Source organism: Miniopterus schreibersii, assembly GCF_964146895.1.
Source record: "Miniopterus schreibersii genome assembly, chromosome: 2".
Classification (NCBI taxonomy): Eukaryota; Metazoa; Chordata; class Mammalia; order Chiroptera; family Miniopteridae; genus Miniopterus; species Miniopterus schreibersii.
Genome location: NC_138102.1, coordinates 3,004,353 through 3,026,887, shown reverse-complemented (window position 1 = coordinate 3,026,887; position 22,535 = coordinate 3,004,353). Strand labels below are relative to the sequence as shown.

At 48.8% G+C, this 22,535-nt stretch overlaps 2 protein-coding genes across 2 annotated transcripts in view; one reads left to right on the top strand and one right to left on the bottom strand.

Moving 5' to 3' along the window:
* Positions 1 to 632: 632 nt before the first annotated feature.
* On the bottom strand, positions 633 to 10,414 carry SPCS3 (signal peptidase complex subunit 3). Its single transcript, XM_081130118.1, has 5 exons — positions 10,146 to 10,414; positions 8,644 to 8,717; positions 7,502 to 7,578; positions 4,696 to 4,811; positions 633 to 3,778 (listed from the first exon to the last, which is right to left on the bottom strand). Exons 1-5 carry the CDS (start codon positions 10,286 to 10,288, stop codon positions 3,646 to 3,648), a joined length of 543 nt encoding a protein of 180 aa, XP_080986244.1. The 5' UTR covers positions 10,289 to 10,414; the 3' UTR covers positions 633 to 3,645.
* A 9,645-nt stretch (positions 10,415 to 20,059) lies between these two features.
* ASB5 (ankyrin repeat and SOCS box containing 5) overlaps positions 20,060 to 22,535 on the top strand; it is a 37,445-nt gene continuing 34,969 nt past the window's right edge. Inside the window, exon 1 of the mRNA XM_081130406.1 lies at positions 20,060 to 20,435. Within this exon, the coding sequence (XP_080986532.1) occupies positions 20,240 to 20,435 (196 nt within the window). The 5' untranslated portion in view covers positions 20,060 to 20,239. The remainder of the gene's footprint in view (positions 20,436 to 22,535) is intronic.

Here is a 22,535-nt window from a genome sequence, read left to right as displayed (position 1 = left end):
TACCCTCTAAATGCGGCTGGTTTCCCATTCTTTTGAAGGAATATTCCTGTTGTTTTGTCTGAGTTCACGGGCAGATGTTCCCCCTCTTCTGAGAAACTCCTGAGATAAAGAGGAAAAGCAGAATTTCCATGACTCGCAGGCTGCGCGCAGTCCAAGGAGCCAGGAGCGAGTGCTCAGCGCCCCACTGCTTCCTTCCGGAGTCAGGCTGGGCCGGGACCCACTTCCTCAGGAGCCAAACAGCCGACCTGACTCCCGACTCTCCGGCCAACAGCAGGAGCGGGGCAGCCCCTGCCTGGGCCCAGCAAGGGCTGGGGGGGAAAGAGGGGCCAGCGCCCACGGCCAGGCTCAAGGGTGACATGGCAGCACTCAGGGCAAGTGACTGTCCCCGTGACTCGGTCCCGTCAGAAACAAGCGTCCACTCACCATCGGCGTTTACTGGGCGCCTACTGGGTGTGCAACGCACTAGGCTGGGCACCGGGAAGGGGCAGACAAGTCCCAGGGGCTGCCCTCAGAGGGCTGAGTCTAGTGCAGGGGCCGTCTCTGCAGGGGTCAGGGGTAGCTGACCTCCCCCACACCCCTCGCAACAAAAGACAAACCACACACAAGAAAAAGAAAACACGAGTTCACTGGACTTGATTCCATCCCTTTTAGTTCAGCAGCTTCACATGAAAAGCATAAATCTGCAAACCTTCAAAATGCACCTGCACTCATAAAGCTCATTTTCATTAGAAAAAAACTACTTACTGCAATTAAGAAAATCCTCAAACATCTTTGGTGTTTTCCTGAATTTTCTTATCAACCTGCACTTGTGAAGTAAACAACTGCCCGAGTTGTACCGGACAGGTGACCGCGCAGGCTCTGGGAGCAGCAGGGAAGGCTGCTGGAGTGGACGATGCTCCTGCGCGACCAGCTAACCCCTTTCACGTCCACTCTAAGGATTATAAAACAACAGCTCCACTAACCCCCCCTCTCCCCAAAAGTCCAAGCCTTGATCACTATGCTTTAGACAGAAGAGAGAAGAAAGTTCATTATAACCTGATAGCCCATCTCTCAGAGCTACCACCAGGCTGGCCGGACCCAGCTGGAGTTGAGAGCTGCAGAATAATTCCAGGAAACAAAATCCAAATTAACCCACTGCCACGTGACACCCTAAGGAACTTGTGAAGTTCTGTCATTTTCCTTCAAGCGTGAAGAAAGGAAGTGTAATCAGCTAGGGGACAAAACATCGCTACAGCGACTTTAGGTTAAACTGCTGGAGAAAGGGGGCACGTGTGCACCCCAGGCCCAAAATAACTCGTTTCCGACCAGGAAGGCTGGGCAAGTGTCCTGCAATCATTCCCCTTTGCCAGAATCACATCTGGGCTCACATTCCTAATCAGACGTAAGTTTCTGTAAGACTAAAGACTTGGGTCTTTGTGGAGACTTTATAAGACTTCCTTAAAACAGTGACGCTAAGCTAGATAAGGGCATCAAAGTGAACACAAATCTCTTTTAAATGCAGAATCATGGGAAGCTTAGAAAGCCGAGTTCCCGAGATGGTTTCTTTTCCCACCTTGGAGAATTATTTTCCCGTCGAATTCAACTCAGTTAAACAGAAACCACGAATGACGCATTCCTCACGCTAGTCCGGCCACTAGAACCGTCCTCACCAACTTCCAAACAAGTGGGGAGGCTCGTCTAGCACGTTACAGCTCAAGTTCAACGTTCACCTCCATGGAACACAGGCCCCTCATCAGAGGCCTGCACTGGGGCCCCGCACGGCCTCTGGACTGCAGGCTGCCGCACCCACCTCCAGAAGGGACACGCACCCGGGTCTCCTGCTTGGATCCCAACAGGTGCTGCGTTTCCACATCCGTGTGCACTAACCACATGCAGCAAGTTTCCTGGGTGTGAACCTAACAGGAATGATGTCAGATCCACATAAATTACACGTCTATCATCTGCCTGCTCCACAGGACTCACGGGATTTGTGTTTAATCTCTGAACAGACACATTTTACAGACTTGTGTGGTGTGAAGGAGCCACTATTGAAGTTAACTCGTCCAACTGTCACTTTGCAAACAGAGGCCCTGAAAAGTTTAATGAAAAAGCTGGGAGCCAAACCCATCGGTGCTCATGACATCTCACCTGTGCCCTTGCGGGGAACAGCTCACACAAAGCTGGTAAAACTACTGTAACTAAGTGGCGCAGCCTTTCACGAAGTAATGGGAAAAGTCTTAGACACTATTCTGGGAAACGTCGGCCCTCTCTGGCCACTGCTGGGACTGTAGCTATCGCTGGTCCTGCTTTAAGGTGACTGACTGGGAGCCGCTCCCTTTGAGAACGCTGTTTGCCCTCCACAGAAAATCATGTGAAGTGTGACCACATAGTCATCCATGTGTTATCACGTTTAATCTAAATTATCTTCATCACTGGATTCTTTTACTTTTAACATAAGTAAAATTAACCATGCAGAGCAAGGAGTGCGAGGTCACCTCTGTTAAGGTGCCTGCAGCTTGAGAACTGGTCACCTCCACAGTGGATAGAGAACCTTTTTCAGGGGTGGCACAGAGGGTGCCCAGGGTCACAAAAAATGTGATGGAAGTTATATGTGAATTTTGATTGGTCGGTGGCCTGAGGTACAGGAGAAAAGCGGAGAGAACCAGGTCTGAGTGCAAGTTTAACCCCCTTCCTTGCCAGCTATGCAGCAGCCACCAACTCAGTAACTTGCGGGCTCCAGGTCCTCCACCTGCAGAGCTAGCATCTGCACTCTTGCTCCCTAGCTTATTGAGGATAACATACCTCAGTACATATAAGGATACATGCTTGTACCTGGAGCAGCTCATCAACAATTATTATTACTACCCCACAATTATTAAAATGTGACCCTACAGAAAATGTTAAATAATTACCACTCAGTGGCAGTAGGCACGCTCACTAGGACAAATTTCACTCAGAGGGGACCATGCAACATTTCAACTTTCACCGGCAGTGCTAAACCACACACAGAACACAAGGAAACGTTTCAGAGGAAGCGCTGACAAGACACATTCAGCTGACCTAAGAGACTGTAGAATAATTTACAGCACACACGGAGGCATTTAGTCTTTAAGTGGAGAAAGTCACCTGCAAGAAAAACAAGCATCGTGGGCCTGCCCAAGGCAAACGGGATAAAACTCCGTCACTTCTGGCTACTTTGCAAACAAGGCTTCTCACAAGGGCCCACGTTAATGGTTCTAGTCATCAGACCCGAGGAGAGAGAGATGAAGGGCTTGTCTGCCTCAGTCACGCCCAGGGCGAGGCACACACAGCTCCTTGGTCCCGGCACCTGCACTTGTTCGAGACCCTCCACACTCAGTGTCACAGTCCATTGACAGTGGAGACACAGGAGACACATCAAAGATGAACTTTCACAAATCCTGTTCAGTTTTCTTACCCTTACAATACTCCACTCTGGTGGACTTCTTTTTTTGTTTATTTTGACTGTAAAATCAAGTTTAAGCAGCACGTTAACCTTTCTCTTCAAATATACCTTTCGATGTTAGTTCTTATACAAAAAAAAAAATTTTAAATTAACAACCAAAAACAAAGAGAGATGCAAGGGAAGACATAAATGAGATCCAATCCACTAAGTATAAAAATATGCTGTTTCAGATTCAGAATAATTTAATAACTCTTCATGATTTCATATGTATCTGGAAATGGGACAGAAACGTGTCCCGATCCCGTCACAAGAGGTAGAATCCCAGCATTCGGTACCACGTTCCAGGACAGGGTGAGGGTGACATTCCTGTTGCCCCTGTAAAAACACATGACAAACAGATGTCAACAGAAACACTTGTAGCTCAAGAACATCATTTTAATAAAAGCACTGAGATGTCAGAGGGTTTGTTTATAACTAGCTATTCCCAAGTGGAAACCTAACCTACAAATGGAAGTTTCCTCAAGTCTTTTAAAATCCAGGACCACTGGGAAAGACCCGCACTCCATAATGCCCCACCCAAACCCATGTTTCTAGAACTATCGACCAAAAGCTGAAACGAGGACAACACAGAATAACCACCCAGACCTGAGGGGGAATCTCGAGACAGTGCCGCGAATCCAACTCCATCCCTTCTAGAGGGGCAAAGCAAACACACCCGTCAGAGAGAGCGCGCTAACATGACCCAGATCAATCATTCTAGCTCCTTTCTCTGAAACTGAGGTTCAGAGAAGCTAAGAGAACCAACACTAGAAACCTCAGTATCAGCTGGGCCAACACACTATTTCCTCATCAAGGTTCCCCAGCAAGTTCCTCTTTGTCCCCAGAGGAGCCTGTGCAAGCAGGTCCCCTCCCACGAGGCAGCCTGGGCCCTGTGCACCTGGAGCAGAAGCTGCCAGACCTCAGCTGACAGTCCACACATGCCAGGGACTGAGTCCGGATCTCAGATCTCAGTCCACACACAGCAGGGACTGAGCCTGGGTCTCAGACCTCAGGCCGCAGAGGGCAGGGACTGAGCCCGAATCTTAGATCCGTTTGTAGGGCAGTGTTTCCAGGCCATCTTCCAGGTCAGATCTGTATAGACACTTGGCTTCTCTCCCTACCTTCCTTTTTACCCTCTAACATATATATATATATATATATATATATATATATATATTTTAATAAAAATCCATCTTTCCCCTTCACATTTCATTAAATGTAAAAAAAAAAAAAAATTACGAAGAATTGCTCACTTGAGACCATTTCCATCGTCAAAGAAAAAGTATTTTGTTTTCATGTCTTTCAACAGCAGCTTCGGATTATCTCCTCTCAGAACAATCTTGTCCCAAAGGACAACCTGGTTCAGAGCCTACATTAAAGTAAAAATAATCAGATTAACTCATCAGAAATAGCACCTTTGTCACTTAACAAATTAAAGGTATTGGTAAGCAAATAGCTTATAATCAATTAACCCAACTTAGAGGGGATTGCTAACATCTTCAAGCCTACAAAATTATAAGTGGGCAGATACAAGAAGGGGTGGGGGGCCGAACTTTTCTCAGAGAAAACACATTTCTCTAACAGAAACCATTCCTTCTGCTAAGGCAATTGTATTAGGGGCCTCAAATCTTCGTACAAGGGTTTAGACCTCTATGCTCTCCCGAGTAAGGCCCTTGGAGAAACAGGAGGGACTGGAATCCACGGAAAGGAAGCTTCTTACATCACTTTCCTGTAAATGTTTGAGACCCTCCGCCTCAATATGGACCCTGCAGGGCCAGGGAAAAAGAGCCATCACACTGCTAACACAGTCACTGAGGCCAGGTTAATCATGACAGTTTCCATATTGCCGAGTTTTTTAAATTGCCAAGAAATCACTAAAAAAAATGAAGTTTTTTAAATAATGTTTCTTTACATTTAAGTAAAATAGGCATATTGCTTTATTATGGCAAAATTCTAAAGTCAGATGACCTTTCAAGTCACTGTTTTGACAAATCATAAACCAAATGATTGGAAAATTGGGGGCGTGAAATGGAGAAAAAACACTTTTGTGACCGCTACTAAATCCCGAGAACTGTGTTCTCACTGAACTACCATCCATAAGCTGGTGAGGCCAATTGTGGAGCCTGCGATGACTAAGAAATGTGGCACAGTTATCTCTACAAGAGGTTTTAAATCGTCACCCTAAAGTCTCTCTCTAACACTAAACAAACATCACAGGGAGGGGAACACAGTCAAGGACATGCCCAAGTGAGATGACTTTCTATGTGCTCATTCCTTCACCAAAGCAATAATCTGTCAAATCCCAAACTGTATTAACTTACTAGTCACGCTGGATAAACCAGAATTATGAATATAATTTAGGTACATCATCACCAAGAAAATGACCTATTTAGATGATTTGCTGAGACTTAAAGAAGAATATGTGTGTTTCCAGTAGCTACTCTTCTCTCCAGAACAGCTTTTCCTGTTTTAACACTTTGTTGATTCTCAAGGGCAGGGAGCAGCTTAATCAACCCAATACTCCCAGGGCCTAACAAAATACCTGGCATAAAAAAATATGCTCCAAAGAAATGTGATATACAATGAATTGACTGAAGTGCTAAAAATTACACTGAAATAAAAAACCAACAGATCAAGCTGGTTAATTTGTCATCCCTTGAAAATGAAATACAGAAGTAGACACATTTCTAACTACAAACTGCTTCCAGTCTATGCTGACAGTGAACATAAGGGTACTTGGGTCAAAACAACACAGAAGCTCCAGAGATTTCACCTTTGTATTTTAATTCACTCGTCAGGTCAGACTCATTCACTTTATACTTTAGGACCTAAGAATTTTTGTTTCAGCAACATTCTGTATAAACATCTCACCCCTTACTCTAGCTGCAACAAAAGCTCCCAATCAGACTGGCCTAACCAATTTCTATCAAAACCAATAGTGTCTTAACACATTTTAATCTAATAGTTTAATAGCTTCTAACTATAAAACTTCTGATAAACTCTAGTTAAAAAGATTAAAAAGATAACCTTAAGTGCTCAAATTGGAAGGTCACACAAAAAGAAAAACTCTCAAGACAGGCATTTATTGATTGTACAGGCACGGCTTCGTCAGAGTGTCAGCACAGCTCAAACCATGTACTGGAAAAGAAATGTGTGTGTGTGTGTATATATATGGATTTTAAAATGACACCAGAGATTAAAAAATTAGTTACCTTTACAAAGGTTTTGATTATATGTCTGGGTAACAAGAGTTACAAGCACAGATCATAAACCTCATTGACTCAAATGTCTATCTTTCTAATTACAGCGTCAAAGACAGGATATTTTAGCTCAAAGCATCCTACAGCTGGGTGGCAATGCCGCCTCCCATTACTTGGTACCCTCAACGTCAGCAGCATCCTTCCTGATTTTATCACTGAAGTGGTCTCCAAAGGTTTGTAATCTCAAATTACTTTGAACACCATCACCTAAATATGCACCTTTCTTTGCAAATTATGTACCTAATGCAGCTGTTACCCCCACACCAACCTCGGTGGTGACTGTGCACGTGCACTTCAGTGTTCTGGACCAGAGCCTATTTTTCCCATCAACTTTTGGTCAGACGCACCTAGGTTCTTTCTGTTTCTCATCCTTGAATGCGGCTGAGCAGTGCAGGACTGGACCTGTCCGCTGTGCCACTCCTGTTGCTTATATTTGCCTGGACCATTAGCATTATCTCCAACCTGCAATACCTTTGCAGGGACCGTTTTCAGCTGTTTTTCCACCTTGTGAGGATTAGTTTATTTGAAACTATATAACAGAACCCACTTAGTTGGGTATATACCACAAAACCCTGCTGAGTGGGAATGAATGAATATAGACAGACAGCCTGGCCGACCTCCAGCCCGACACAGCTCCTCTACCTCCAGAGTACGAGCATGCTTTAGGAAGCATGTAGCCAGCCCCTGACTATTATTGTCAGTCCATACAGAGTATGAGTAAAGTTCAACTTCTTTCCCTTTTCAATTTACATTGAGAAATATACAAATATTTGTGGTTTCCGGAACCCTATATACTTACATTATTTTTTGTTGAATATTCTGCTGATAAATAAAGAAACAACTGCTTAACATTCCAATCAAATATATTCTCTAGATGTAAACAAATTAAGGAATATATAAATCATAATGCAGCAGACTTTAAACACATCTCATTCTTAAGTACTCACAGCAATACTAACACTAAAATAGAGAAAAAGGAGAGGCGCCTAGTACTGAGCCACTAATTCAATAAAAATATATGAAAGATAAGAAGATTTCGTATTTCAAGCACATAGGACTCCACTCAAGTTCTAAAGTATAACAAAGCATCACAACTTAAATGTAATGATATACAAATGTCAACTAGGCTCAAGTAGTTAAATCAAGTGTAATAAACTGTATGTGTTGCTTCTGGACACTGCTTCAACTATTCAGACTGTTGCTTTATACAAGTTCAGACAGTTCAATCTCCACAACCACCTTTAATTCTGGGGTTAAAAAGGCAGCAAGATCAGGCTAGGAGTGGCAGAGAACACTGCCAACATCCATCTAAGACCCAAAAAGAAGACTAAACTGGCCACAATGATAAGAGCTGTCAAAAGATGGAAACTCAGGATAAATGTTTAAATCTTCCCTGTTTTAAAGTAACTTTTTTTAACTGTTGTGATTTCTGGCTCTTGTTATGAAAATACTTACCAAAAAACTATAATGGCAAAATGCTAATATGGCTTACCAATATTCATTTTGATAAGGACCTTTCCAAACCATAAGAGATGTAATTCACTTTTTAAACACATGTTTCTACCATAAAATACGAAGACATGCTTTGGGGTCATACAAGAAATATTCATCTAGGTAGGAAGAGCCCTGGTCACAGTGTTCCCTCTTTAATCCAAATGATCTGACTCTCTTTTTGAAATACAGGTTCACACTCTAGAAGCTTTCATGTTTCTGTGAAGAACTTAGAGCACCACCACACAGTAACTCCTGAATCTACACATAAGTTTTCTCCAGGTGTGAATGAGGTGGTATTAACACTATTTTACTGCTGAAAACATACACAGGCCTAGAAATTTCCAAGTTTTGGTTGACAGTCACAATGTCCCCCAAATCACTAGATGGTAACATGTATATTGTTATAAAACTACAGAAAAAGCAATGAAATAGCTTCTCAAAGGATATCCGCTGTTATATCAAAGTTGATGAATCCCAGATCACTTCTTTCTCTAGGTCCAGTGAAGTCCTCTACATTTTTTCTAGAAATAAAGAAAAAATGTTACCATGCTTCAAACACATCGGCACACAAAACCCACATCCCTCCTTAGGTGAAGCGAAGGACAGGATACAGCTGTACACACAGGATACAGCTGTACACACAAGGGAAACAGCAATTCCACAGAAACGGCAAAATCGGACAAACCTGTAGGTGTGAAATCAGGATACACTTTCTAATTCAACATAAAAGTTGGTATTCACCTCTTTTCATGCACTTCCAAAGAATCCCTAACAAAACCCAGGGGGAGACAAAAACTGCGCAAAGAAAAGTGTCCGGACCTGATGCCAAGGGATTTGGTAGAATGGGCGGGAGAAAGGAACCCAGGCCTAAGGGTGGAGGGAAAACAAGACAGCGCCAGCTGCTCCTCACTGAGTGCTTCCCGCGTGTGTCCCTGTCCTGTCCGCTGCCCATTTTCACAAGTATCTCAAAGCCCACGAGTTGGGCAGCACTTCCGTTTGGGACAGAAGGAAACTAAGGCCCAGAAGAGCAAGAAACTGGCTTAAAATGAACTAAAGCTAACAGCTGTTTGGTGTTTACTCTGCACCAGGCTCTTCAAAGCCCCCCAAGTTGGCAGGGGCAGAGCTCATTTCCACCAGGGTCTGATTTTTGAACCTAAAACACAGTATTTAACAAACACCATCTTAGCAAAAAAAGTAATATAAATATATACATATATACACACACACCCCTGTAGTTAGACAGATGATAGATGGATGACAGATAGATGATAGATGACAGATGATGGATAGCTAGATGATAGACAGCTAGCTAGCTAGCTAGCTAGATAGATATTCGGGGGAGGGGGTGCTGTGGCTATTAGACGACCAGCTTGTTGGAGCTTCTGACAAATAAGGAAACTAAGGCTGGAGAGAGAACTTGTTGGAAGATGGCACAGGGCAGGCAGACAGGAGAACCAGGAAAAAAGGGAGTCTCCCTATCAAAGAAAAAGTGCTCAGGGACCAAAGTCGTCAAGAAAAAACGCACAGGCGCCGGCGAGGGGCGCGCGGCCCCCGCAGACTCCGGCAAAGCCGCGCCGCCCGAGCTCGGGGCCCGGCCCGCCGGCTTCCAAGCGGCCGCGGAACTGCCGCCACCGCGGGCCCGGGCGGCCGGGCGGCGTCTCGCGGGCGCGGCGGGCGGGCGGGCGGCGCCCCGCACGGGGCGCGGGGGACGCGCGGGCGGCGGGCGTGTCGCTCGCCCATTGGCCGGCGGCGCGGGGAAGTGAGGCACAGGAAGGAAGCGGAGGCGCTGACCTGGGCGACGCTCAAGATTAAAATTTAAGAGCGAGCCCGGGAACCGCGGCGGCGGGCGGGAGGCCCGGGGCGCGCGAGGCGGCCGAGCGCCCGGGACCGAGGCCGCGGCCGGGACCGAGGCGCCCCCGCCCCCCGCCCGCCGGGCCGGCCGCACTCACAGCATGATCCGCGAGACGTGCAGCCGCACCGGGACGCTGCGGTCCTTGAAGGCGGTGGTGATGAAGCAGCCGAAGGTGAGCGCCGCCATCACGCTCAGCGAGAAGGCGAACAGCGAGTTCGCCCGCGACAGCACCGTGTTCATGGCGGCCGAGTCCCCGAGCCTTTCCACACGCGCTCCCGGGACCCCGCGCCCGTGGCGGCCCCGCTGCCTGCGATCCGCGCCGCTGCGCCGCCGCGTTCCGGGCGCGCCGCCCCGGCCCCGCCTCCCTTCCGGTCCCCGGACGTGAGCGCGCGCGCACCCGCCCAGGACACGCCCACCGGGGCCCGCCCCTCCCGGCCCACCGCCGCCGCCAATCAGCGACGAGCAGGGGAGGGCGGGGCTACGCCACGAAGACCCGCCGCCCCCGCCCCCGCCCCCGCCCCCGCCCGCGGGCCTCCCGCTGGACCCCTCCTCCGTCGGCGCCGCCGCTGGGGGCCTGGGCGGCGGCCGGCGAGCGCGCGGTGTCGGGGCTCCGCGCTCAGTCCCGCGGCCGAGCCGGACGGTCTGGGCGGTGCCCTGACGCAGGGCCGGGTCCGCCGTCCGCCTCCCGGGTCGGAGTCGGAGCTGAAGCCCCCGCGGGGGGGGCAGGGGCCGAAGGAGCCCCGCGTCCCCGGAGCCCCGCGAGCGTCCTCTGCACGTGCGACCTTGTCCACGCCCGGGGCCGCTGCCTCCCGAGGGCCGCTCGGGCGGTTGTGGGCGTTAACGGCCGACGGTGCCTGTTCGGACGCGCGCTCACCTCGGGGTCCGGTGCTCCCGGAGCCGCCCCCGGGGTCGGAGCCGCCCCTTCCCCACCCCCCCGCGCCCTCGGGGTCGGAGCCCTCTGTTCCCCCCGCGCCCCCGGGGTCGGAGCCGCCCCTTCCCCACCCCCCCGCGCCCCCGGGGTCGGAGCCGCCCCTTCCCCACCCCCCCGCGCCCTCGGGGTCGGAGCCGCCCCTTCCTCCCCCCCCCGCGCCCTCAGGGTCGGAGCCCCCCGTTCCCCCCGCGCCCTCGGGGTCGGCGGCCTGGCTGCGCCGCAGGGTCCCGGCGGGCGCCCCTCCCTCGCGGCCCCGGGCTCTGGGGCGCAGACCTCGCCGACCGCCGACCTGCAGCGGGCGGCGTGCAGACCCGGGCTCCTTCCAAAGCTGGGATGTCCGTGATTATAAAGCCATTGGGGGCCCGGCCATCTGTTCAGATGAGCTTTTTAAACACTGTACGTTACTAGGACCGAAAGAGGCCAAGAGCGCCGGCCCAGGGCATGAGCGCACCGACGGCGCCCCGCCGAGCTTAGGCGGCCCTGCGAGCCCCGGAGCCTGGGCTCCTGCAGCCCCGGGCCCGCGCCCTCGGGGAGTGGCCCTGCCAGGTGGACCGCGGCCCAGGTGCGGGAAGCGCCCTCGGGGAGCGGCCCTGCCAGGTGGACCGCGGCCCAGGTGCGGGAAGCGCCCTCAGGACCGCGGCCCAGGTGCGGGAAGCGCCCTCGGGGAGTGGCCCTGCCAGGTGGACCGCGGCCCAGGTGCGGGAAGCGCCCTCGGGGAGCGGCCCTGCCAGGTGGACCGCGGCCCAGGTGCGGGAAGTGCGGAGACCCTTAGTTGCATTAAAACCTACACTCGTGCCTTCCGGGCAGCCATAGTCCATTCAGTACAGCAACTGTTGGTGGAAGGCCGCCCGTGCTGCCAGTGACGGGGAGATGCCTAGGAGTCACTTTCTACCCTCATGACGCTTAGGGTCTGGCAGAGTCCACAAGATGAAGACACGAGTCAGAAACATGAAACGTAAAGACCGAGGGAGTTAGAGAGTGCTGTGGACTTGGAAGGAGGGGAATTTGTATCTGTGGCGATGGGAGACGAAGGGGTGCCTGAAGGTCACGGGTTAGGTATTCTCGGGGTGAGTTAAAGGGAAGGGCGCTCGCTCCTACAGATGTTGATGTCCAGGAGGAGCATCCCCAAAGGGACAGTACTGGGGCGTCCAAGAGGTAGGCACCCAGAAGTCTGGTCCAGCTAAGCAATGTCTGTATAAAGAACTGGGCAGACATGGTCTGGAAAGGCAAAGCAGGGGCCTGCTGTAGGAACTCAAGGCCACAGGAAATTGCATATTAACCTGGCAGCCGTTTATGACATATTTAGAGAGGAAGTGAAAAAGGAAGACTTAACAGAACATCTGAGAGTCAAAATCTGTATGATTCAGAGTCTGCTTATATAAGGGTGGGGTCTGCAAAATATGGAGGGAAGCAGACTGTGAAAGTACAGATAAAATCAATGCTGTTATGACACCATGATTTTTTTTTTTTTAACTTGACCAAAAAGCATATTGCTTTAATCGCTTGGGAGGGAAATAGGTATGGGTGTGGGGTGGTGGGGAGGGCAGGGTGAGAAGTCTCTTTTTACTCCACCACATATATTTTTAACATGCTTGAAATTATACAGTTTTGTATCCTGCTTTTTCCACAATACGATAGGCATCCTCCCAAGTTTTTTGTTTGTTTGTTTTACTTTTTAATGAATTTATTGGGGTGACATTGGTTAATAAAATTACATGTTTTAGGTGTACAGTTCTATAACACATCATCTGTATATTGTACTGTGTGTTCACCAGCCCAAGTCAAGTCTCCTTCCATCACCATTTATCTCCCCTTCCCCTTTTCTGCCTCCCCCCCTAGTAATCTCCATACTGTTGGTTTTGAACTTGAGTGACTGGAAGTACAAGAAAACACACATAAATCGATAGGAGCAGAAGAGGGATGAGGTAGGGAATGCTCTTGTTCCGTTGTATTTCTCCAGTTGTTTGTTTGGACTTTCTAGATGTTAATCGTGTAATGTACGTTAGGGAACGTTTACCTTTTTCTTTCCAGTTCTCATATTTCTGATTGTTTTATTTTGTTCATTGCCCTGGCCAACATTTCTAACGTAATACTCAACCACGGCGCACACTGGCCAGTTGAGGAGGAGTGTTTTTTTATCCTAAGTCCTATGAATTATCGCAGTCTTTTGTTCGGACGCTAATTGCTCACGAGTTTTGCCCTACTGCCCCTTCGTTTATTCTTCCTGGCCTTCAGGTAACCCGCGTCCCCCTCTCTGTTCCCAGTGCCAACCTCAGGCCCTGCTTGTCATGTTAACTCATGTGGACACATTGCTCTAGGTTCTTGGCCCTGAGTTATCTGCTCAGTATTGATTTCCACGGTCTTCTGCTGCCACAGCCCCCCACAGCTCTGGGTGGGAGGTGCTCTCACAGCTTGTTTGTGATCACTGAGCCACTCAGCGCTTCAGCAGCTCCTCTGACCTTGTGAGGGGAACGGGCAGGCAAAGTCCACTATTTCAGCCAAGTAGATTCCCTGTGTGGACCTGTGACCACTTTCATGCTCCTTATTTATGTATGGAAAGCTGAAAAGTCAAGTCAGTATATGACAGAGAAGGTTAGAAAACTCTAATCCCTAGCATTACTACATTTTTATTTTATTGTATTTTTATTAAAAATCTTTAATGTTGACATTATTGCAGGTGTCCCCCTTTTCCCTCCCCACTGCTCACCTCCCCCCACTCCTGCCTCCCCCTCCCTTGGCCTTCACCCAGTTATTGTCCGTGTCCACAGGATGTACATCTGTTCTTTAGCTGATGCCATCACCTTCTTTATCTTTTTCTGAGAATCTTTTTTTAACTACTGGGAATACCTAAGAAGTTAAAAACCCATATGCAACAAAAGAAGGAGGGAACATCTGAATTCTTTATACCCTAACTTTGAAAGTTCTACTCTAAAGGGGGTAAAAAAGTTGCTTCGAGAGAATATTTATTAGGTTTTAGCTTCTGGATGCTGGAATCTGTTCACATTTTTTTGCACTATTACACGCCTCTGAAACCTTACGTTGGAAGGAAGCTGAAAATACCACTCAAGAGATTTGAATGTACCACTAAAACTGAAACTTGAAGCACAAATTCTGCTTCTGTGTTTTAATTGTGTGTCATACTGTGGGAGTCAGGCATAATTATATATGACATTCTAGCGGCAGGTGGAGAAGAGAGGACCAGTGACTTGGCATAAGATCTGTGACAGATGCCAAGCAAATGATCTTGCCCTGCGCACTGGTTTTACCGTAAAGGCTGGCACGACCCAGTTCCCTGAGAGGACTCGGAGGACAGCCCTGAGTCAGGCAACCGTCAGGGAATGAGCTCCGAGTTATTCACGACCCGCCGGGCGCCTCGCTGCCTTCACCTTGCTCATTGGTGTCAGGCACATGGCACTGTAAGTTACCGCATTTAGCAGCTGGTAATTTTTGTGGGAACTTCCCAGGGAAAGATCCCAAGTGATTCCTGACATCGAGTGGTTCTTGCCAGAGAGATCACGAGAAGAAACTGAACGCAGCGTGTCTTCCTTCCCCCCTCAAACAAAGACGAAAAGGGAAAGCAAAGCCGTGGTCCGCTACGGGCTGCATTTCTTCCCTTTCTTCGCCGAGCCGCTGGGCGGCGATGTGGATACAGAGGCCTGTCCACGACGCTTGCACTTGCCTTTGTGAACCTAAAATCCTCCTACCTAGCCTGGGATCAGTGTTGTTAAGGAAGGAATTATTTCCTGTGTGTGTGACATCTTTTAAGTTATTTAAATGTATGGGCAGAGGATTGCTGGAATAAAACATGTAGGTGATGGAGATGAATGTTTCTGACCATTTACATTAATTCTTACAGAGATGATTCTTGGTAAATTCCTTCTCTAATGCCGGCTTTTCTAGCCACATAACCTTGACATATTACATGTACCCACTGGGCTTGATTTCCTGATTACAAGAGAGGAACCCCATGCTGGGGAACTCAACAGCGGCGCCACTCGGGCTCCGGGCAGCACGGTGGTGGTTGGTAGTTAAGCAGGGCGCGTCCGTGCAGGCCACAGGTCCCAGCGGGGACTCAGGGCGGGACTCCGGGCGCTGTGCCGGGCAGTCAGGCTGGGCCTGGAGGCAGAGACGCGGCAGACTTGCAGTCCCGCCTGAGGTGCAGGTGAGGATGGGGTGGGGATATTGTAATTACAATACTGATTAACTGCGCTGAACTCCAGGGCCGGGGTGTGGAGGCTGTTAGCGACCCTCCTCACCCAGCCAGGACCGATGGAACAGCTACAGAACTGAATCTACAGGTTGTGCTGGGGGGGTGTGGGGGAGTATGGGGGGATCATGTGTCGTGGCCATAAGGAGCTGGGAAACAGGACCAGGGGCACAGGATATGGAGGGTGAGAGGACTGCCATGAAATGCTTGTTTTTTTCTATTTTAAAACAAAATGTCCATGATTATGCGAAGTGAATGGAACACTTTTAATAGGAGGATAATTACAAATCTAAAAAATACTCTGATACAAATAAAAACTGAATTGTTTTTAACACTCCAGTTCTGTGGACTCTATCAGATTTAAATTTCTTTTCAACCTGTCTGTGTGTATAATATTTAAGTTACTCTACATTCATGTGAGAGTGCTGTCTGAATGCAAATGATAACCTAAACTTTTCAGATTTAAGTGCTTTCCCATCTCTGAACCATTCCACCTACGGGTTCTTGAGAGCAGCGATTTTCAGCCTTTCCCGCTCACGGCGCGTGCACGAATCCCTAGCAATCTGTGGCACGCCAACAGGTGAACTTTTTGCCAATCTGACCAAAAAAAAAAAGTGTAATTTTGATTCATTCCCACCGGACGGCTCGTTGCGTTGGCTGCTGTCATGTTTTATTAATAGGACAGTCGAAGGGAAAAGAGGTCAGTGCCGCGGCTAAACAGTCGGCATTGCATGTTTTAAACATCCTGCGGCGCAGCAGTTGACAGTCGCTGCGTCTTGCTGCTCACGCCACGTAAACCGCCCCTGGTGGCACCTGAACGGCGTGGGCACTCAATGTGGGAAAGCCCTGAGCGTCACCCTTACTAAGTCAAACACTTCTGGCCAGGCAAGTGTCTAAAGACTGACACCTGCTCTCTCTGTCACAGTTGTTCCCCCCCCCCCCCAGCTTTTATGTACTAATCACATTTAGATGGAACCGAGCACTAAGGTAAAAAGTAATTAAAAATTAATGCCATGGGTCATATGCAAAAACAGTGAGAGTATGAGACAGAAAAAGGACTTGGGGACATTTCAGAGGGGAAGGCGAGAGGCTTGAAGATTACCTGTAGATAGAAACCTGTTAAGTAAATTATTGGAATTATTCTCTATTAGCTGAAGTAAAGAGTGACAGAAAGGGTGGGGGAGGGCAGTGAGGGGGTGCGTAGGAAAACAGAAAACTTACTTAGAAACGTGCCCTGGGGGGAAGCCCCGAGGAGCAGCTCCATGAGAACAGGGTTGCCATCTGTGGACAGAGCCCGGGTCTCGGGGTGTGGGGGGGCCTTGCTCCCACATGTACCTGGACAGCGGGGACTGCATTTAAGCCTTGCGACGTGTGAGGCAGATCCTTTTATTATCAGGCTCATCACTGGAGATGAAAAGTAGATTTGAAAGGGAAACACACAAGGCAGCATAGCTGTCCTCTCAAAGAAACCATAATCTCACAGACCCCAATGTCATTAGCCGGTTTGCCACACCCCAGGGTGACTGATGTGTTTTCCCTCTTCCACGAAATGGTCATTATTGATTTCTGGAAGTGACCGTGTAAGAATGCTGATGGAATCGCCACGCCGGAGGCACCTGAGGGATCCCTGGCGTCACTTCTAACGTGGTCCCAGGCTGTGCATCTTCAGAACGATGCCTCGTCGAAGGCGTCCCCGCAGGGAACAGCCTTTGGGTAGTTTGTTAAGTGAGATGGTTAGGACACAGGCTTAATCACCGCAGGTTTGGGTGGGGCTCGTTAGCTTCAGCCCAGGGAAATACACGAGTATGTGGCCAAACACTGTTTATAGCCCAGACATGGCACAGACGTGTGCGGTGAATCTCGGGGGGTGGCGACGAGTGGGGACGGGGTAACTGGAGGATGTGAATGTTTAGACTCTGACCCAGGAGCAGTGTGACGCGAGCGAGTCACAGTGAGGACCACTCAGGTTGGAGTCCCAGCGCTTCCACTGTAGGGGGTAGAATCTTGGGCAAATGACTTAGTTTCTTTTAAGTCCCTATGTTCTCATCTGCTCTGCAGGAGGGATAAAGATACCTACTTCTTAATTTTTTTAAAAGACTCCAGAAAACATATCAGGACTTTCTCTGTAAAAGTGAGAGAAATTCCCATTCCAATTGGTTTAATTGACAACCAGAGTTTATTACTTCATGTTACTGCCAGATCCAGGTAGATGGAGGTGTTCCAATGAAGGTGCATGACGCCTCCTCTCCCGATGTCCCCCGATGGTGACTGCTCTCCTCCGCGTGGGCTCAGTTCCTAGGCGAGCTGGCTCCTCACTGGCAAGGCTGGCCCCTGGCATCTGTAGGCCTAGAGCATCTACCTTAACGTCCCCTGCAGAGTAAGAGCCTTTCCCAAAACTCCAGCAGAAGTCCTAGAAATAGCTTTCACTGGCCGAGTTGGTCCAGTCCTTTTCTGGAGCCAGGAGGTCGGGCACATAGACTTAGGTTGGGTGAGATATGATCCTCTAAAAAAACACTGGGTTTGGAGGGGGAAAAAAATTCCCTGTAATAGATGAAACATAGTTCCCATGTTGCCAGACCAGGGTCTGGGTCCGGAGCGGGTCTGCCTTGGGCCTGCCAGTGGTGTGTGGGTTCATGACTTTGTGCAGGAAAGATTTTACAACACAAGTCCAGGTGATTTTGAGAGTGTCATTATTAAAGCTGGGGATAGTGAACCAAAGGAAGGGCTTAAAGTAAAAGCAGCAACAGGAGAGAGAAAGTCAGAGAAAAACGGCCTTGGAGGCAGGTTCAGGGGGTAATCCCAGGACTAGCTGCTGCTGCCCGCTGCTCCCCTGGTTGCAAGTCTAGTGGGGACCCTTAGAGTTTAGGAGAACATCAGAGGTAGAAGGCATGGGTGTGCTCTAGGGAGAGCGCACTGTGGGTCGTTTGTCCTGAGGCTTTTTATATTTCTTTGTCCTAAAGGAATCCTTGGGGAGGTCTCAGGGGAGGGTCTTAACAGAATATTCATTAGCATTTCAGGTAGGTCCTTCAATATGTTGATTCATTAAAATGTATGTCTAGAGGGGTTGGGGGTTATTTTCTGGTTAGTGTCACTTGTAAAGAATGTCATTAAGAAAGTCTTTGAAGAGGGACTGGGACAGAGGCCGTTCTGTCCTGGGACGGCCTGGAATGTGTAAGTTATTTGCTCCTGAGTGTCCTTGGTTAGGGAAGACAAAACCTTGTGATTCCTGGCTGGCGGTAGATTGCTCCAATTGTTTGGCCTTGTTTAATTGTTTTTTCTGTTTCCCTTATTCCACTTGTCAGGGAACGTCCCCAGCTTCTTACTGTCCCACCTCACCCACTCCATTGTCTTATTAAAATGCCGATTTGTAGTTACCAGTGAGCTTCTCTGGCCAGAACTCATATCCTATTCTTTTCCCTCCTTTTCTTGTTACTCAGTCATTTGAATGAGTGTTGAACACTCAGTGTTTTTAATGCACTGCCTCTTAACTACTCCATGTTTTGAGCCCTCTGTCTCCTTCCTCTCTGTTGTTTTATGGGAGTCGCTCACCAGCTCTTAGCTCTGAAAAACTGAAAAGCATCAGCCCAGTCCCCACACATCCCCTTTCCTTTTGGTCCATTTCTGGAGCACACACAAGATTCCATCTCATGGAATCATCACCCACTTCCTGCCCTACTAACTTAGGTACCTGATTAAATACAATGTCAGACTGATCCCTCAGCCTGGTGTGTGTGTGTGTGAGACACAGAGAGAGAGAGAGAATATCTGGGTGACTGTTTCATGCTCTATGCATACATCACAGTTGCTCATTCAGACTGTAAGTGCTTAAAAGTAGAAACTAGGAGCAGTGACTTGAGCATGTGTTTTAGAGTCCGAACTATGTGCCAATAGTGCTGTTGCTCACAAGGAACTTTTTAGGTCACTAAAGCTGTCTGAAGCCAACTTTCCTCATCTTTAAAATTAGATAATACACTCACCCCTCTGAGATAGAGTGAGAAGAGCTGTGTGAGACAAGTAGCACACAGTAGACTCTCAGCAGTCATGTCTTCCTGTGTTTGTAACCTCTCTCACATCACCCATTTCAGCAACACAATTGCTGAGCTCAATTTTGGTTTGATTGACAGACTGAGTATATAACAAGATTAGCATAGTTGGGAGTTCTGACTAATCACCCAAATCCCTCCACCACATCCTCTCAACAGGGTAAATTATTAAAGTATTATCTCAATAAATCACTTAAATTGTTTACTTGGTAATTCTCTGCAGATGCCACCTCCTCCAGGAAGCCTTCTCTGACTCCTCCCTAGAAGGATTAGGCCCTTCCTCTTTGTGCTCCCACCATACGCTGTCCTCACCTGGATTTGTCTGATGTCTGTTTCCTCCTCTAGACTACGAGATCCCTGTGGTAGGATATTGTATTTTAATTTGTCTCCCCAGCGTGCAGCAAAAGTGTTGGACACATAGTAGGCGCTTAAAAAGTTTTCGCTGGATGAATGAACAGACTAAAGTTATTTTCCAGCCCATCCACGTATAAAAACTTTTTTTCCTGACCACAGTCAAAGCCGCAGAACTGGCTAATTCGCCGAGTCCTTAAGGTCATCAAGCTGTGGCCCGTTGGAGGATTTGGCTCCGGATCTACAAACAGGACCCTTTTAAAGGCTGGCCCTGCCCGCTTAGTTCTACCTGCCGTCACCAGCATCCCGTGCACGAGCAGCAGAGCCCCCCGCAAAGCCTTCCCGTGTCCACGCTCACTGGGCACCGAGGGAGGAACCCCCCTCGGGTTGGAAGTGCAGGGCGCGGGGCGCGGGGGGCGCGGGTTCCAGGCGCTGTCAGGCGCCCCGAGCGCGCGCCGGGCGCGTCCCGCGGCGGCCCCCGGGGGTGGTGTCAGCCCGACGGCAGGCGGGGCGGCGAGCGCGGCCGGTATAAAGCCCCGGGCGCGGGCGTGGGCAGCAGCTGGTGTTGCTCTCGGCGGCCCCAGCTGTCGGCAGCGTCCAGGCCGAGCGCCAGGCCCCGCGGACACTTGGCCCCGGCGGCCCGGGGCTCCTGCGCGGCCATGTCGGTGCTGGAAGAGAGCCGGCCGTTCGCCCAGCAGCTGTCCAACGTCTACTTCACGATCCTGTCCCTGTTCTGCTTCAAGCTGTTCGTGAAGATCAGCCTGGCCATCCTCAGCCACTTCTACATCGTGAAGGGCAACCGCAAGGAGGCGGCGCGGATCGCGGCCGAGTTCTACGGCGCCTCCCCGGCCCAAGGTAGGCGCGCGGGGCGGGGCGCGCGGGGCGCGCGGGGCGGGCGGGGGCGCCCGCCCGCGGGGCCTGGAGGCTCCGCTGCGCCGCGGCCGCGCCGAGCGGGGGGAAGGAAGGGACCTTTGCAGAAGAGGCGGCTGGAAACATAGTTTCCAGGGGACCTTGTTCTATTAATAGACGCGCCGCGGCGCCGCACGCTCCCCGGGCCGCGCGGCGGCCTCGACTGCGCCCCCCGCGCCCCGTGCCCTTGAGCATGTGGCCCGAGGCTGCGGGCTCGCCGGATGGTTAGGGATGCGGGCCGTCCTCGCGGAGGGGAAGACCCCGAGGTCTTTCTTGCTTCCGACAGCCCCCCTTTTCCCAGGATTAGCCATGCGATTAGGGAACCAAGTGGATACTCAGGTGGATGGCACGCTTTCCCCGTGGCCTTGTTGCTGCGTTGCCCAGTTTGCAACAAATTGATAATGAGAGGATGGAAAACGTGAATTAACGGGTTGATGTGTGTGCGGCCAAGCACCCGTCCGCGTTTCTTAGAAGAAGCTGAAGTGTGAGACCAAATGCGAAACAGCCATTTGAACCTTAGACTGGAAGGGTCGTCAAGCCGCTTGCGTTCTATGGGCCTGCGCCCCTCGGTACCATCCGAACAGTTCTTACGGTGGGTTTCAAGGCCTGACAGCCTTTCGGTTCGTTTCTGGTATGAAAATCAGCAGGCAAGCCTGCACATTTCAGAGCCCCAGATACCTCTAACATAACTTAAGTGTTCAGGATCAAAATATGCTATCACGTAATTAGAAAATGTAATTTTTTAAGAAGCACTCAGAGTGGAAAGCTTGACCTCTTAAAAATCTGTTTCCTTATACTTTTTCAATTTATGGAAATAATTCATTTTCAATGTAGGTTGCCCTGTAGGTACCTGGAAAGTTGAAGAAAGGTTGAGAATCTTTTTTTTGGTGTGTGAGGTAGATAATGAGTGTATTTCCCCGAGGAAATTTTTCTTATGCCAAGTGAGGACTTTGTGAACTCATTAAAAGTGGGGAAATCTAACTGCCGGTATGAAACTCTCAGGAAGGTGGGATCCAGAGGAAAAAGGCAGGATTTAATCTTTCACCCGCCAGCCCTGCCACGGAGCAGGTGTAACTGTGTAAATGTGCCATCCTCATGTCTGCAGACGGAATATCTTGTTTAAAAAACAGCCAACATAGAAGACTAGATTTTAAGACAAAACCGAATTTCTAGGTATAAAACTAAATAGATTATATGATCATAGGTCCTAAAATTTACTCTCATGGGTAGCTCATTACCATGATTCTTAGTCAAAGCTTGTCCACATATTATGAGAATTGCCACAAAATCCTAAACTATGTGCTAAAAAGCTACATTTGTGTGTGTGTGTGTGTGTGTGAATTGACAAGAGTTTTACGGGATGCTATGGAAGCTCCTTTTTGTACATATTTACAAATAAAAAGCAACAATCGGCTTTTCTTTGGTCTGGTCTCAGTGTGATTAGGCTGAGATGGGACAGGAGTATATGAAATGGCTTCTATGTTCCTGTCTGCTTTTTATGAGTCTGTATTAAGATATATTAGAACTCTAGGTTTATATCCCAAAAATGAAAGAAGGAAATTAACGCTCACTAATAGGAAACACTTCTCCTAGGAATATAGTTTTGTCAAATTTTGTTTTGTATTGTTTTTAATGTTAGATCTATTTAACAAAATTCTGTCTTTCAATATCTTGCATTAATCTATATGTTAAATAATAGAATATGTTATGATAATTTTTATTTAGTGTAAGTATAATTAGTCTCCTTTTTTTTTTTTTTTAATATTAGAAAGACCACCAGGTACCTTGCAAACTCTTTCTTGATCTCCTACCTCTAAGAATTAATTCTTTCTTGCCCAGGAAGTTATTACTTTCAGCTTTTTAACATGACTTGTTCTTTTATTTACTACAAATAAACTATTTTTGTTTTGATTATATCTTCATAATTAACTAATCAGGCTCAATTATCTTTGTTTAATCTGGCAATTTCCTCCTTCCTAGGAGAGATTATCACCTTTACTCCACTTTGAATTGGGTTTCGCCTTCCTCCTTTCAAGACTTAGCCAG